Source organism: Topomyia yanbarensis, chromosome 1, assembly GCF_030247195.1.
Source record: "Topomyia yanbarensis strain Yona2022 chromosome 1, ASM3024719v1, whole genome shotgun sequence".
In the NCBI taxonomy this organism is placed as follows: domain Eukaryota; kingdom Metazoa; phylum Arthropoda; class Insecta; order Diptera; family Culicidae; genus Topomyia; species Topomyia yanbarensis.
This window is the reverse complement of record NC_080670.1, coordinates 14,285,260-14,303,205: the sequence shown is the minus strand read 5'-3', so window position 1 is coordinate 14,303,205 and position 17,946 is coordinate 14,285,260. Positions and strand designations below refer to the sequence as shown.

Sequence of the window (17,946 nt, the reverse complement as noted above, 5' to 3'; positions counted from 1 at the left end):
GCGTAAAAAGCGAAAATAAAATTGGCAATGTAAACACAAATGAACACTCCGGATGAACTAAAAGAGATTATAACTACTAGAGGTCGCATATCGCTGTTAACACTGATAATTTACCATCTCGCTCTTACATATGCTAGGCCCATTAGTTTGACACGTAACGAGATACAATATGCTAGAGCGAGACCCCATGTTTCAGTTCGTGAATACATGGAGACAGTAGCGCTATGCTCCCTCTAGTATTTTTAATCTCTTTTGATGAACTTATTGTCAATTGGCATTTCGACGAATTTTGATTCGAACCAATAATAGGGGCCTCTAAAAGCTACACACATTTTTTTCCGTTTAGCGTCTACAGTCTGAGTTTGACTGGCTGATTCATTGCTTTAGTTGATGGATGATAAAGGAAATATTGCACAGCTCCCACCAAATCGAACTGCACAGTATGAAAGTGTGATGAATCGAAAGTGTGATGAATCAAAAGTGCGATCAAAAGTGCAACTCCTTTGACCTGACAGATTATTGACATTGGAGTGTCAAAAACAAACTTCTTACTTTTAGTAGCCAGTATCCCGGTTTTTATAATATATTTGATCGAAAAAGCTAATATTTTGTCGATTTCATATCATTTCGTTTGGCAACCGTGAAAAAAGTGTGATAGCGAAGTGCATCAAAAATCCAACTTTCAAAGCAATAAACAATATTTTCCGAAATTTCGTCACTAAATTGACTGAAAGCCGGATGTTAGTGAGATCGCCTTATTTTATTCTTAAACGCATACATATAAATTATCAAAAAATTTCGTTTGAACTAAATGCATGCCATAATTAAAAATGTTGTTTTTCATTCTGGAAATGTAAATATTTACAAGTGTTCAAATTATACGTGAATGTTTTCGTGCGGGGCTAATTGTAGGCGAAGACGATCTCAGCACGTACGCATAAGGCCAGACATTCTTGAAATGGGTCGTTGGATGTGTAATAGAGCTATCACCTTTCATCTCCAGGGCTAAAAATGTTTGCATCTTTAGATAAAAACAAATGCGTATATAAATAAATAGGTGCAGACAAGTTTCTTCCAAAAAAGCAGTCAGTGGAAAACGTCTGCTAGCAAATCGTATAAGTTTTTATCTTTTGACTTCTTCCGAGTAAATAACTAAAGAAGAAATTGAATTAATTAAAATAATAATAAAGATTCTTAAACTGTGAATCTTCATTGGGTTTACATCATACTTTTGTTTTTTAGTAGATTTTCCTAGGTGAACCACACCCGAGGACAAAAAAAACATAACCTCAGAAAATTACTCCTAACTTTTTTGTTTCAAACAGAATCAATACATTCTTTTCGGTAGAGTATTAGCTATTGCTAACGCTTTTCAAGCATAGCATTCAAATGATTGAAACGAATTTTATAGTCAGAAAACAAAACCCGGCCCACAACCGGGGACCCTCCCCTAGCTTATTGTTCTGATATGCTTCCTCCGTAGCACTCACTTGACTATGAATTCAAACACCGTAATGCATGCGTTGCACATAACTTATACACCAAAGAAAGAATGATGCGATGCGAGAATCAGTTGGGCGCGAAACGACGAAAAAAAGATAAAACTCACATCAAAGTCTCTGCAAAATTGAAAAAGTTTCTCCTCGATCCAGCCACTATGTCAAAAAAGGAACGTGAGATAACGATGACGTCCAGAAAACAGAATTTCTTTCGAATCTTTTGATCTGTGCTGGGCGAGCAGTGTTCAGTCTGCTCGTCCCCCACCAACACTCACGATATGTGGGAAAACGTAATTCTTATGCAATCGACCACTGATGCAGATGTTTTTCTATTGCACTTGCAGTATTATGTACTAACCGTCTGCTATCCGAGAGTAAATTTGAACTTTTTTCCTCTTTATTTTCAGTGCTATCCAACAAAAACCAACCAGCAGCAGCATCAGCAACACCAAATCACAACACCAACCTCCTACCGGACGGAATACGAACTATCCGGTTCGTACGTGTCGCTCGAGTGTCCCTCGCCACCAGGACCGCCAGCATGTCTCGCGTCGGACAGCCGGCGAGATCCGCAGGCCCGACTGATTCGCTACCTGAAGACACTGTACACCGAGCTGGCCCTAAAGGAACCGGTACTGCCAACCTGGGTTCAACCGGTCGCACCCGGAGCTCTGTGTCCGGCCCGGTTGGAGCCCGAACTAAGACTGCACATCCATTCGCACGGTTTGAATGAGTGTATTACGGTGGATCAGATCCTGGCCGCCGTTCAGACAAAGGACGGTCCATTTCTGGAAGCCCCTCGTCGGGTGCTCATCGAATGTCCCCCATGGGTTACGCGAAGTGCCCTGGCTCTCCGGATATTGTATGCATGGAGTCGAGAACCACCCTGGCCTCCACGAGGTCAACCTGTAGCGTTAGCTCTTTTTATACCATTAAATGAACTTAAGGGATCGTTAGCACATTACGTAGGCAAGGAACTGTTACCTCGTGGTTCGCCGAGTCCATTTGCGTCCGGGTTCGGTGGTTTCACTGCTGCCTGGAACACCCTTGAATCGCTCAAGAGTAAGCTGCTTATCATACTGGATGGGTACGACGTGCAGAATAAATCCCGAAAGAGTAAATCGTTGCAAAAAGATATCACCGATCTGCTGGAGGGAAGACTATTTCCCGAAGCACGGGTGATTCTGATCAGTGTGACATCGTCATGTGGCGAATTGCTACCGCTAATGCAACGACATGTGACCTTCGAAGGAATTGCCTGGGGTCGTTCAGTATCCCTACTCGGTGGTGGACAGTGGGGAGCACCAACTAGATTGGTCGATTGTGTACAAAATTGTCGTCATCTTAGAAACATAGCTAGAACCTCGCTAGGCTGTTTAGCGATTTCGGCAATATATGGTTCTAACGGAGGTGACTTACTGACAGATGAAATTGACGTTATTGCCTCTGTTTTCAACTGCGTTGCAGCCAATTCTTCGCATACCCAGGTGACGGAACTGGGACGGTTAGCACTATTTTGTCTAAAAACTAAACGGTCGACTGTTACTTCGGCTGAACTGAAAATGTACTGCTCATCGCCAGAAACCAACATCATCGGATGTTTAGATAAAGCACCAGCCTTCGGTAGAACTACTAGAAGAAAGTCCGAATTCCAGTATACAACCATCTGTCCGGGTATCGCAGAGTTCTTAGCAGCCAACTATCTTGTCTCACTAGCCAGCCGACCTGGATTACTGGCAGCGGAAGTCGCGGGACTCGCCATCGGAGATGAAGTCGAACCAGAAATTCTTAAAGTTCTTACTTACGCTATGTCGTTGCTGGGACCCCGTGCACATTCGCTTCTCTCCAAACTAACCCCGCTGTGGTTAAGTCCTCAGACTATCTTCTCCCTAGCACTAGCTGGTGGAGAAACCGAAGCCAACCTCACAGCTCTCTGTGAAATTCTAGGTATTTCAAAATCCCCTCCAATACCGCCGCTGGAAGCCAAACCCATATGGGTTCAAATCAAATCGGCCCCAGGTGAGTTGCAAGGCTGGGGTCTGGCACTCAAAAGCCCCACGTGTACACTGAAGAACCTTGAACTAGTCTATCAAATTGAGAAAAATATGCTACTGGAATCGCGTAACGTAATGGATATCTTCCTAGACGCCTTGTCCAAGAACGAGAGTGTCACGACACTTCGGATCACTTCATTGATCGAAAATGAAGTACGTGATTCGGATATAAATTATCTAGCTACATGCATATCGAAAGCTATACTAAAACCAAGACTGGAAAGCTTCGAGCTTATTCTTACGTTACTGGAAGAAGATCCCCCGATTCTCAAGCTACAATCTGTAGTGACCGGCCTTTGCAGATCTATCCCACGGCAGCCGAAGCTTAGCAATCTAATCCTGGACCTTGGACTGTGTACGTCACAGTTAGTCCAGATCTGTTCCATGCTGGAAAAGTGCCCACACGTAACCCGTTTGTCATTTCCGCACCTTCGTTGCGAGCGAGGAGCTGTAGGCGCCCTTGCCAGTTTGCTGACCGCCCGGCCTCTGTCATATCTAGCCCTTGCGTCTAGCTGGGGTGCTCGTGATGATCCACCTTCTTCCAGTGGTGTAAGCATGGGTTCAGGCTCCGGCAGTAGCTCCGGTAACTCTGGTCTCATCAAGCAGTCCTCCCTGACCGGAGCTCCATCGCCACGATCCTATCCAACCGGAATATTCTCATCACTGCCCCGAGGAGTCCTTAATTCCACTTCCAATATGGGTCGATCGGCAACACTGCCGCGTCAACCAATGGAAGGTCCACCGGATAAGCGAAGCACCGATTCTGTTATTTCACGAACTTGGTATCCCACGCCAGCTTGTGACGGCGGACCTCATAATTCTGGAACTCTTCATGAGCTACTGCTGGCAGCACGAGATGCCTATTCACGTCTCCACGGACTTGACCTCAGTAAAGCTCAACTCTCGCTCGAGGATTCCATGTGTCTAGGTGAAACTGTACGCGTTTCTACTACTCTCCACTCGATTAAACTGGAGGGTGCCTCCCGGTTAAGCGAAATTCTACCGACAGTGTTGGGCGCCAGCGAATCGCCTACCTTACAAATGCTAAGCCTTGGATCACCCCGAATCGCGCTGGAGGATGCCGCCGTTGGAATGTCAGCACGTGCCTTGGGTAGTTGCATTACGCTTAGACTGCTTAGTTTAGATGGCTGGAGTTTCAGGATAGATAATATCGGAACGTTGGCTTCGGTTCGTGGCTTTCTGTCGCTCACATCGGTTCGCGAACTGGGACTCAATAATTGTCGAATGAATTTGTCCATGTTCAAGAGTGATCTCGTTATGACTAGCTCTGCTTATGAGTGCCGGTCGGTGGTTAATCTGAAGATGGCGAATGCACAGGTACGTGAGGGTGGGTAAACGATGTAAAGGTTGTGTTTGACGAAGATTGTGTTCTGATTTTTGACAGGTTATTTTCGCTGATCACGTTTCAATGAAAGGGCCTCACGTTCTGCCATATTTGATTGGTTTTGTGAATCTACGTGAGCTGGATCTATCCGGTCCGGCACGGACGGGTTTGGGTAGTAATTCATCCACTCCACTGATACTTTCCGATAAGGACATCATTGGTTTCTTCGCTACGCTTAATGCGAACTTTAGGTGTGTTCTTTTTATATCAAAACGCGGAAAACGTTAAAATAAACATGTTTCTTATGCAGCTCTCTCAACACCCTAAAAATATGCAACTGGATCATACATCTGGATGATGCTCTACGCACATTAAAAGCAGTCTCAAAGTTGTTCAAGTCCAGCCCGATAAGTCACATCAAGATTGACGGCATAATCGTGCTCGATCGACCGAAGAAACAACGGATCGAGTCACTTTTTATGCATGCTCTGTTGGGATCCTTGCCCCAGCTACGGTGGATGGGAATTACCGTTACCGGGTTAAGTGAGGCGCAGATCACGGACATCGGCAGCTACTGTGCGGACATACGTGGAATGGAGATCGACGTGAGGTAAGTTTTGTTGTCGACCGAGAAAATTTCAATATGATAATGACAGATTTCCGTGTTTGACAAACCCCACTCCCACTCATTCTGAAATGTCCTGGTCGTTTAATTTTTACATTAAGGAAGAAACACATTTGTATATCATCATCGATGTTTCGTTCATCGATTCTATTGGAAGAATGCGTTCAAAATAGTTTACTGCGTTCTTTGTTTACTTTTGCTGATCTATCTATCTAGCTATTCACAGATTTTCTAAAGAACAGCTTATCAGCAACAGTAAACAAAGAGCACAGGAAACGCCCCTTTTATTGACAGAATGAACTTTGCTCACATTCGACGAGTTTTGATTTGAGCCAGCAACATCCAGCCGGTCGAGTAACGTTATGTTCGTTTTCTGCTTTATGAAGCGAATACTCTGTTATATAGCGTTACTTTCCAAGCCCCATCTCGACCGAAATACAGTCGTAATTCGCTGGTTGGACACTTTTTAACTGAACTGTTTTTAGTTGGACCTCCGCTAGTTGGACCAATGTCCAACTAAAAAGCATCTGAATGTCAAAATCTCATGTCAAAATTACTTTGACAATCAATCTGACAATATTTAGAGATGTGAATAGATGCATTTACACTGCCAACATCTCCTTTGGAGAGTTTTTGACATTTGTCAGTCGGTCCAACTAGCGAATCAAATTCGTTAGTTGGACAAGGCTGTGGCCCAACAGCGAATCACGATTGTATCATTTGCTTTTTGTTTACTGGCGCTGATCAGCTGTTCTTTAGAAAATCTGTGAACAGCTGAGCATTAACAGTAAACAAAAAGCGCAGTAAATGACATTCTGGTTGAGCTTGGCTGAGAAAGTACTGCTGTGTTACGCAGCATTGCTTCATAGCTAAGTTAAATAAATATCAGCAGGTCGGTTTGGGTGTGTAGAACTCGTACGAACATTTGAAGGTGGTTGGAGTAGACAATCATCTGTGGAACCCAGTGTTGCCAAAGAAGATGATCGATAAACTGCTGCCAGCTGTGAAGTTGAACTGGACATTGTATCTGCAGCAACATCTGATAGTAGACCTGAACATTTTCAGCGATTATATGGTCTGCTGTTAACAGTGACACAACCAAGCCCATACGAGATGAGCACAAAGGAAAGGAGAAAGCTTAAGTTAATGCTCACGCATCGGAGCGAATGCAGGAAAGGATATCGGGATTGCGAGAATCCATCATCAGTTTCTATTGCTACAGTCCCGGATACTACGAGGAGGGCGGAGTCCTGTCCAGTTTGTGGTGGAAGGAGTCACCTGCACAACATTCAACAAGCTTCTGCGTCGATGAGAGGTAGAAGATCGTGTAAGATCGTAAGCTCTGCTAACGATGCCTAACACTTCATGTTCGCTGGCCGTGCAAAGGTCAGAGTCAGCGGGTACCATCTTCTCCACTACGAACACCGCTCGCTAATTCCGAGACGAGTTGATTGAACGCGAATGCCACGATAACAATCCACCGTCAAGTGACATCTAAGTTTTTTCGTGTTCTACCTGTAACGTTTTTCGGTAGGAAAGAAAACATTCACACATACGCTTTCGTGGATGATGAATCATCGGTGACGTTGTTGGAATAGTCGATCGACGTATACACTGCGGACAATCTTGGGCTTCCCGAGCAAACTCTGGAGTTCGGCGAAATGATGAGACAGTAGCAGCCTCAAATCAGACTTCTACAAATCGCAACGAAAATCCGTATTGGTTGCGTGGTCAACGGAAACTTACGAGAGGGAGCGGAGTCATTTCAGCATCGCTTAATGCATATCTGAGCTGGATCAGACGACCAGCTCCTAGGGTTAAAGGTATCGAGGATCAAAAAGCACGGAAATATAGTGCAGGCCACAGTGCGTACAGCAAGTGGGAGGTTCGAGACTGGTCTTTTATGGAAATACGATCATGTCGAGTTTCCTGGCAGTTCCTTGGGAAGGTATCATTGTGCATCCTGCATGGTGAGCAAAAGTCAGATGGGACGAAACAATCCCAGATGAAGTATTCTGTCGACGGAAAGATTGACTTACAGTTTTAAGGAACAAGGAGAGTATAAAGATTCCTTGATGCTATTTTCTCGGGTACACGTACAATATAGGTAGTTTGAATTCGTTGGAGCTACATATATTCGTTGAAGCAGCAAGCCTTTTCTGATGCAGCGCACTTCAGAATGTTGGATCGAGAACGAGTGTTCTGCACTGTAGTCTCTTCAAAGACGTCATGGGTTAACGTCTGTCCAACGTCAATGAATGAAGATGGGTTTCAACATGACTTAATGTTGCTGGTGAGGTCGCGAAGTAGGGAGAAGTTCCGTCCTTTGAACCCGCTAGTCGTTGGTACAAGGTCGTGGTCGAAGGACTTCGTTAACATTGGGGAGGCCATTGAAGAACTACGACCAGCCTATTTGGGCATTTAATTTTGAAACCGATCGTTGTTTTTGAACGTTTCTTGTAGTGGGAACGTCTGCATCGATGTGTTGCGTATATCCATCGGTAAGTGTAGTGTATCGCGGTTGGCGCAATCGGACAAGTTTCCGGACGAAGTTACTACATTGAAACGGAGTCTACGAGTGAGACAAGATCGGAAACCGCGACAGCTGAGCCAGCGATCGACGAGTAAGGGATTCTCCGAGTGGCTGGACGGTTGGAGAAAGCGGAATGAATAATCGATGATGCTAAAAACCCTGTTATTCTACCGAAAGAACGTCGGATGACCAAGCTTCTTCTTGATTCGTACCACCGTACGTACCGTCACGTAAACAACGAAACTAACGTGAACGAAGTTAAGTGGTGATTCTACGTGCCACAGTTAAGAATTCAAGTACGATTCGCTAGTGAAAAAATTGTACATGTTGTCTTGTGCCTAAATCAGTTCCTGCTGTACCTAAGATGGGTACGTTACCTCTTCGAGTAGGGAGCTGAAGGTAGAGTTGAAAAAGTCAAAAGAGATTAACGAGTACGTTCACCGATGCGATTTAATCCACTTGCGGCACCGCACAATGGAGGTTGTTGTGAACGAATGGTACGATTAGTAAAAGTCGCACTGCGAAGACTTCCAACGGAACGTAAGTTAGACGAAGAGTCAAGTACGATTTACTCGATATATCAGGCTTCCGTCACCAGTACGGAACATCAAGATTAGTTACATGAAGTTAAATGGAAGCATTCATACACAACATCAACGGCACGGAACGTTTTGACGTACTGCACGTGTGAACGGGCACAAGAGAAAAGTATTAAACTTATCCTGACCGAACGGTGACGTTCCGTTGACGTTGACGGAAGCTGATGTGTCGTCTGAATCGTCCTTCATTCGTCACGTTGTTGGCAGAGGCAGAACATATGGTTAATTCTCATCCTCTGACCTTTGTTTTTTTTCTGCGAGTCGCTCACTCCGAATCATTTTTTGTTTCTGAGTTCCAATAGGGTCCAACAACCCATGAAACATATCGTCGACGTGAAGCCTATAATTCGAAAGTGGCTGGAGCATGATCCAGCAGACATTGGACAATCTTTGGCGTCAATTACCCGTGTATCTGTCTACAATAACAGGATGGACCAAGTAACTCCAGGATGTACGACCCATCCAGGAAGGTAAACTGGTGATGATAGTGGAAGAGAGAATGTCAGGAATCGGTGGTTGAGAGAACGCATGGTTCGGACATACAGATGTACAAATGATAAGTGCAATTTTGCAACATCCGATAACTATACTCGCTGTATTGGATGTAGGAGATGTACGTGTCGCCGAGGCTAAAACTCTGTAGCGAAACGAGGAAGAGAGTGTAGAGTATAAAGTTTACCTAAAAATCCTCCGTTGAGAGGTACGGCAATTCAGCCCTCATTTGATTACACTAAAATGGGTTGCCATGGGAGACAGTGTAGACGAGGAAATAATCAAAACAAAGTGAAGTGTCAGAGTTGTGAGATATAAAATATACGGCGGACGAAGAAGTAAGGTTGATATATAATTTGTAGAAAACCGAAAGTGAAGTAGAGAAGAACGTGACGCAAAGTATAGATCTGACAGGTAGATTTTAATTGATGAATTGAAGGCAGAAATGACAAACATTGGATTTACAGATTGGATAATTTGAAATGAAGGAAAAGTTAGCGGTCTGTGGTATTTCAGATACTAAATTCTAACTTGCATTAAGATAGGAAGAACGAATAGAAAGTTGTACTGCCAATCCAATTCGCCGCGTCAAAATGATTGAAAGGCCAATTTAACGTACAATACAAAGTCTAATTTTATCAATAAATCATAAATGCACAGATATATTGTAAAATATTTTAAAACACCCGTTCCCCCGATGTCCCCTTACACGATTAGCTCCATAGAGTTGCGTTCACTGTACGTAATACTTCAAAATTTGAGTCAACCTACTATCTTCGCCAATATTCTAACTGACGGCGCCGATGGTTGAGTGGTAAGCGTGACCGCCACTCAACCCAGTTAGTCTGGGTTCAATCCCAGTCGAGGTCGTTGAAATTCTTCTGAGGTGAGAAAAATCTGAGGTCACGCCTTCCTTCGAAAGGAAAGTAAAGCCGTTGGTCCCCGGCCCATGAGTTGATGGGTCGATATCTAGTCCAGATAGTGAGAGTCCTCACCTCTCTGGCGTCGGTGTTTGGCCTCGTAGCGGAAATAGGCCGACGGAAAATAACCAGAACTTGAAGAAGATGAATATTCTAACTGTGCGGCTACACCTGATTATTATCATCAGTTTTTCAAAATAAATGAAGGTTTATCGTTTATTTGTTCCCTTGAATAAAACATTCCAACGAAATATCACCCAGCAAATCTTTGTCAATTTCCTATATCGCAACTATATCTCCTCCCTGCAAATCAACACTCTAGTGAAAAGTTTTAGTTTCGGATTAAAATTTCATTTCAAGTCAAACTGAAAAGAAAATCCAACGGACGGGAAACGAAAAAATTAAATATAAAAATCTTTCAATTTAAATCCTTGTGCTGAGATTCCAAACCCCATCCCGGACCAAATTCCCTTCTTCCAAACCCCATCCCGGTCCAAATCGCAACCCGCTCATTTTTCATTTCAACCAAGTTTTTCCTTACATATTATCTTTCATACCGTTTTTCTTTCTCTTTTCAAATCCCGCCAATATTTCTCCCACTGGTTCTGACGCCATCGCCGTCGTGTAGACTGTGCGATTCGACGATCGAAAATGCAAGATTAATGACCCACTCGCTCGGATTGGACGGGAAATTCGACATACGGGTGTCAACGTTCGGCACGTCCAACAGCATCCTGATCCACATCGAGAAAACCTCCACCAAGAGTGTCTCCCGCAAGTAACTACCGGTACCACCGCTCAGTGGTACTTCATTCGACGGAATTGAAACAGCCAATAGAGGACGGATATTGTGGGAACCGCACACTGTCGAGTCTCGTGAAAACAGGAATTTGAAAGGAAATAGACTGTCATGCGAATAGTGGTGGCTTATAGAGAGAAGAAAAAAAACCACAATGACAGCATAATAATGTATTCATTCTGAACGGAACGGCATGCAATGGCGAATGGCACGCAATGCTACCCATATATTGCTACTACTTTAAATACTATCGATGTCTTTTTACGCATTTATGACGGCTATTTATCGATTTAACCATGGGTTTCGCCTAGAGAAACTGAGTGCTAGAGAACAACGGAGAGGGAAGCTGCATTGTTTGACAAAATATCCAAAGTTATCAGGATACATGTACTGGTTTTTGATTGGTTTCGGTTTTGGCAAACTCAACGAATGATCCAAAATGCCCAATCTCCGCTGTTCTTTTTCAAGCAGTTTTTTCTAGTTTCCCCCAGCATTTCATCTTCACGATTTTTGTCATCAATTCAACGCGGCTAATGTTTTTCAGCGTTCACATATTAAAAGTGACAGAACTGAGATTGTTAGAAGATGTTAACTGTTTGTGTTAGCAGATTTGAAATAAAAACTCCAAAACTCCTGGTGTTTTGTAAGTATTAACATTATTCACAGATCTGCGACTGAATGTAGTTTTTTTTATGCTAGCTAGGAAAGCATGAATTATTTCAAACATCAATCATTGTATCATGTCAACCCTCCGGAAGTCCGATAGCTCTAAGACGATTTCGCTTCAATTTCAAAACGTGCAATACATACGTAGCTTTCGAAGGGGAGAACATGCGAAATCTAACAAAAGCAATAGAACAGCACTGAGGAAAATAGCATTTTTGGTATACCTATACACTGACGTTGGCGTGGGAAGACGTTATTAAAATATAAGTTCCAAAGTATTAAATTTTAGAATACAGCTTATAATAATTCTTATCTTCGGAGACATTCTTGTAATCTTTTTTGAGGAGTATATTCGAGTAAAAAGAGGGTATACGAAGGGAATCCGCGTGAGCGATAGCACAGTGAACGGATATTTTTGTCCGAAAATGCTGTGTAAACATTCTAAAGGAAATACGCTATAAATCGACATCACCAATCATAACCTCTTCTAATTGCAACTATTTTCTGCTGCGCCAGTTATTTTTCCTTCCAATGCATTAAAAATTTTACTGGAACGTCACTTAACAGTGGAGATCAACGAATCAACTGGGCATCATTTAGGTTACCAATCCGGAAGTACAAGTTAAAATCATCGGTAGAGATATGTGTTAGGCACTTTAAAACGAGATTGATGTCATTGATGTAAATTAGGAATATGAGAGGTCCAAAGTGACTTCCTTGTGGTAGCTATTTCAGAGATACCATCTCCTAATTTAACTGACATTTCGCAATCATCTGGATACGCATCTAGCCAGTCGAAGAACTTTCCATGGAAACCGAGACGCTTGAGTTTCGCTATAGCGATTTCCTGATTAATTTTGTTAAATGGAGCAGACAAATCGGTGTAAATTGCATCCATTTGATATTCTTTCTCCATCTTTTGATTTTTTTTCCTTTGATGTAGGATGTATGACAAACTAGAATAATAAACACATTGTTTGAAGATTGTACCCAAAAAGGCAATGATTTACATTACAAAATTTGAGGGTATATTCTTTTAGGTTCCTTTCCAATTCAACACATCACGACACTAATACACATCCAAACAAATTGTCAGATTTTATGTTACCAGGTGGCATAGCACCGAGCGAAGGAACGAAACCCTTCACACTCGACAATCACTTTTGAGAACATTTTCACAGTTTCTGACAGCTTATAGCACCATACTTCACCATTTTTTTGATGAAGCGGCGCGGGACAATGTTTCTCCTCTAGTTCCAACTCAAAGTAATTATCACAATACAGACAAAAAAAGTTATAACGAAACAAAGCTGCACAGTGTTTCGCATCTGCAATGCCAGATGTGACGACGTCTTCATTTTGAAGATATTTGAAATGCTGTGGAGACACAGTGTAGATATTGAAGACTATTTTTCCGGAGATCTGGCTGGAATCTGATTTAAAACCAATAACCGATTCCGAATCCACAAGACAAATAGACATTTTTATTGAATGTGAAGACATTGGAAACTTGTATCTGGTATTTCTGTTTCCCATTCAAGTTAAGTTTGTAACGGCCGGCTAGCACAGGCTTTGCATGCAAACTTAGGTAGAATCGAAAATGCGAATACGAGGTAGTGATTGTTAACATATTTTTATTTGAACGTTTACACAAGTTTTTCGAAAAAAAATCTAATTTTTATATCTGTTCTCTATTGTAAAACTTTACAAAAATGCTATTTCCCTTTTCGCTGTACTCTTTCTCCAAAGCAATTACTCCTAATACTTAGCTTGTCATAATTTAATGTAGCAATTATCGTCTTTCTGGATTATTTCGGTGCACTCAGCATGATTCAGTTTCGAGCACCAACTTGCTATCTCTCTTCAACCTATACGATCTGGCTCAATCCAAATGGCATAATATTAAAGAAGACAATATTAAAATTTACAAAGTTGTTGATTCAAACCAACCAGACATTGAAATAAAATTAAAAAACTTCTAAAGTGTAATTTGAAAAGTCGTTGAGTTTGACTTTTCTTGCAGAAAAGTAGTAAAACAAACTTTACCTAACTCAAAGTTAGTCATTGGAGAAAGAGAGATAGATCCAATATTTAGAAAAGGATAAAACACAACACTGCTAGGTTTATCTGTTTGTGTACCAGCAGAAAACGGTTCATGTACGTCGTTATGTTTGTTGCATTTTAGACGAACCTGAAATTTTACGAAGTAAATAGGATAATAGATATTTTATGTGAAACATAAAGATATATTTTGAGATTGAGAAGATATTTTTTAGCAATCAAAAATTGAACCTGTGGGAAGCACAAATTTAATCTGTTAATATTGGTTCAGCACAATAAAATATATTTTCCCGGTGAAACAGGATTGGAAATCCGTGAACCTAATATTTGTTCGAACACGGTTCGGCTCGCAACCCAAAAGATTTGGCTTCCTTAATTGTATCGACCTAAAACGTTAAGTAAATAGTAAACACACATATTTTACGCGATTAAATCATTGACAATTGAAAAAAGTATATAGTTATTTAAAATTGTATAGGTTTTATTTTTTAGTGTGACGCATACGCATATAGGCCAAATGTGCTAATTTGTTGAACGAAAAAAGTATTTATTGGAACGGTAGAAAAAGTTACAAGAAATCAAAGCCGCTGTTGAAAAAAAACAATGTAATCGATGTAGTGTGTTTATAACAGAAGATAAGTGAATTCAAAGCAACCCTGTTCACAGTGTATTTTTATTTGTAAATTAACGGACAAACTTTGCGGTAAGCCTGTGAAATCACTAATAAAAAATAATATTGTAATGATTATGTACGCCTAACGATGTCACTCACTATAGTTAATGCGTTAAGAATGACAAAAACTAACAAAAATGAACTAAATGAAAGAAAAGTAAAATTCTGAACATTAATATACACGTCTTTTAGCCAAATTTGATAACAATATTTGACGAGAATATAGCGAAGCAGAGCGGTTAATTGCATTAATCTAGAAACAAAAAAACACTTGTCGATCACAGTTTAGAGGGAGCAACAAATATCAATCGGTTCTGGAAGATGCGAAAGCTCCGATTTTTCAACTTCTGACAAGAGTAGACAGTGTTCTGTGTGTTGATTGATTAATAAGAAAAAAAGTGGAATTAAGTAAAACCAAAACTAAATGTGAACTTTACCCCCATTATAGCGTAACGAATGTTGCACTGACCCTCTGGTACCATAGAAAACATCACAAAATTACCGTAGGTGGTAAACAGAAGTGAAAACAAAAACAAACTCAGCATACAGTTCCCATTCAAATGGTGGACTTTGGAATAAAAGTTGATGAGAAATTAAGACCATGTGTTTTGATTGAAAGAAACGTGTTCCTTCGTTGTTCGACGATTTTGACATAAGCAGGTATATACAGTATTTGGTTTAGTTATCAGCCAAATATTTAAGGCATGTAGAGCTGATATTAGGAAACTCCTACAGCGATATGTATGTTATTCCACATGGAACAGACGCCCATCTCGAGCCGTAAAATTGTATAAAAATAAATGGCCCACAGTATACTTGACAATCTTTAACTGCATTAGTGTGTTCAACGATTTGTTTTCCTCCACCTGTCAAAAGGGTCTGATAGGTGGAGGAAAACAAATCGAAAATAGCTTTTCGATCGGATTAACAACCAACCGGTATTTTACATCTGTGAAATAAGTTTCACAATGACACAGAGCATTGAAACACCATCTTAAATACTTTAAGCAAACTATTTCAAACGGTAAAAAGGAAACATTAAAAATTAAACAGTTTTACATGATAGCTGATGGAAAACAAACCCCCAAGTAATGTGAGTGAAATGATTTGAATAGAACTCTATTAAAGGGTAATTGGAATATCACCACCGGGTGCAGTACTGAGTTTTCATGAATAGCCATTGAAAAAAATATTTTGCTGTTTTTTTAGGATTATACCCATTAACTTAGAACAAAAGCCCTTAAACACATTCCAAAATGCGTGTACAAAGTACACACATTTTTGTAAAATCTTTTATAAATGTTTTTTCTATACCTCCAAACATTTTTAAAAACATCTTCCAAAAAAATCAATGAAGTAGCAGTGAACCTTTATTTTCTAAATTACTTCAAAAGTTATCAAATTTATTTAGTTAGGCCTGTCGCTGTTGCTCAATTTACTCGCAGTTAAGAAAACCGGCCGAAACTTTATCAATCGGCAGCCTATCTCCACAGAAATTTGTTATAATTTTGAAAATTTAATCAAAATGTTAATTTTGTCCACAATCCAAGCTTCGTTTTACTTACCTGAAAATTGTGAAGAACTTTGTCTAGCTGCATTTCAGTAGCTCCGGTCAGTCGATGCGCTGTTAATGAAAACCAATTGCATTCTTTTCTCGTTCCTCCATTTATATTTCCAACCCAAGGATTATAAGCAAGCTTTTCTGCAAGAGATTACCATCACAATTATTTTAACTTTCACATGCTCTGCTTTAACATCACTAATTGGCACCATTTCCTACTTTTGAAAACCTTACATTTCCGCTTCCTTTTTTGAACACTCAAACTGATTGCGCAATTACCGAATAATCATCGAAAACGTGATCGCGATCAGGCAATGCGAACGACCAGGGTTGCCTCATTCACAAATCATCCTGTAATATCACAGATTTTTTAACCGTTTTTGAACACAGATTGTTTTTTATATTTTTTGAAAAATTTCATGCTTTTTTTCTATTCCACAACATTAAATTAAAGCATCGCAGACAATGATTGGACTGGAACACAGACTCCAACTTGATATCACTATTGATAGCGCCAAACACGTTCAACAATGAAAAATCGGACAGCAGCAGCCGAACCCTAAAATGGATTCCAAATTGTATTCATTTACATCCCTTTTTTCACCTAATCTCTATTAATAAAAATGATTTCACCCAATTTTTTGGCCAAAATACCTTCACCATACACACTCCTAGCTGATTGGCGCAGCACTTTCGAAAAATCGCGAACCATATTCCAAACTAATTAAATGATATTAGCACAGCGGTAGACGATTCGTTTTAAATACAAATTAATCTATTTTTTTGCGAAAGAACGCGAACACGACGCGCGGTCCCATATGAACAGGGGAAGTAACCGGATCTAACCGAAACTAAACTTGCGACGAGATGACGCCAAACACGATCAGAGATGCCAGGTACTTTTCTCAAATGTCTGCAATAATAATTTTAAAAGTCTGGGAAGAACAAAAAATATCAGGAAAGCTAGTGTAACCAAAAGCATTTATATTCAAAAATCTGTAAATATCTGCAACCAAACTAAAAAATCTGCAAATATCTGCAACCAAACTAAAAAAATCTGCAAATATCTGCGTCATCGAAAAAATCTGCAGCTTAAATTAAAAGTCTGCGAATTTGCAGACTTGTCTGCAAATCTGGCATCTCTGAACACGATAGGACATGCATGCAGTGCGGCAGAGTTGCATTGCACTGGCTTGATGGCGATTGACTGATGAAATCACTCGCATTTCGCACTCTCACGGAGTCCCAGTGAAGTTCAGCCGAAAATGAACTGGAATTCTGGTTGGTTCCAATTCGTATTCCGGCTCCAGTGACACAACCGATTCCAACTAGAATCGGTTGTGTCACTGGAGCCGGAACGCGAACTGTAACCAGCCAGAATTCCGATTAATTTCCAGCTGAGCTTAGCTGGGCTAGTGCGGTTAATTTGCTTACTGCGGTACGATACCGCATTAATGGCGATTCTACTGCTGATTTCATTTTGCTCTGTCACAGTGGATATATTTTCTGTAAGCTTTGGTAAGAAAATTATTTTTAAACAACGCATCATCTTTTAATTTGTTGATAATTACTTACGAAAACGAAAGAAATTCATTTTATGCGATGGTGAGTAAACTTCTTGCGAAAAGGGTATAGAACATAGTGATTTCATATATTGTATGCAAAGCTACAAATTAAAACGTGTGTGGTTCCGAAATGTAATTTGTTGAGCTCCTCAATATAATTTCCCGTTCCTCCTAAGTCAAACAAAACCTGTATGAGATGTTGCAAATTTACGAAACTCTCCGGATCACGAAAGAAAAGAATAAAAAAATGTGTAAGCCAAATAGTTTCAAATGACAGTAACGTTGGAATAATTGCAAATAAAACTAAATCTTACTCGTTTCGTTCATTTTTTGGCACTGGAACCCAGTTAAGCTCAGATGGAAATGAACTGGAATTCTGGCTGGTTCCAGTTCGCATTCCGGCTCCAGTGACACAACCGACTCTAACTAGAATCGGTTGTGTCACTGGAGCCGGTGCACGAACTGGAACCAGCCAGAATTCCAGTTCATTTCCGGTTGAACTTTACTGGGAAGGTTTTCCGAGAAGAAATAGAAGCGACTAGGCCCATATGTTT

At 40.8% G+C, this 17,946-nt stretch overlaps 1 protein-coding gene across 1 annotated transcript in view; it reads left to right on the top strand.

The window, feature by feature from the left end:
* Positions 1–14,863, top strand: part of LOC131676943 (uncharacterized) — a 236,724-nt gene extending 221,861 nt beyond the window's left edge. Inside the window, exons 5-8 of the mRNA XM_058956377.1 lie at positions 1,907–4,891; positions 4,959–5,149; positions 5,209–5,508; positions 10,696–14,863. Of these exons, the coding sequence (XP_058812360.1) occupies positions 1,907–4,891; positions 4,959–5,149; positions 5,209–5,508; positions 10,696–10,849 (3,630 nt within the window). The 3' untranslated portion in view covers positions 10,850–14,863. The remainder of the gene's footprint in view (positions 1–1,906; positions 4,892–4,958; positions 5,150–5,208; positions 5,509–10,695) is intronic.
* Positions 14,864–17,946: the final 3,083 nt, after the last annotated feature.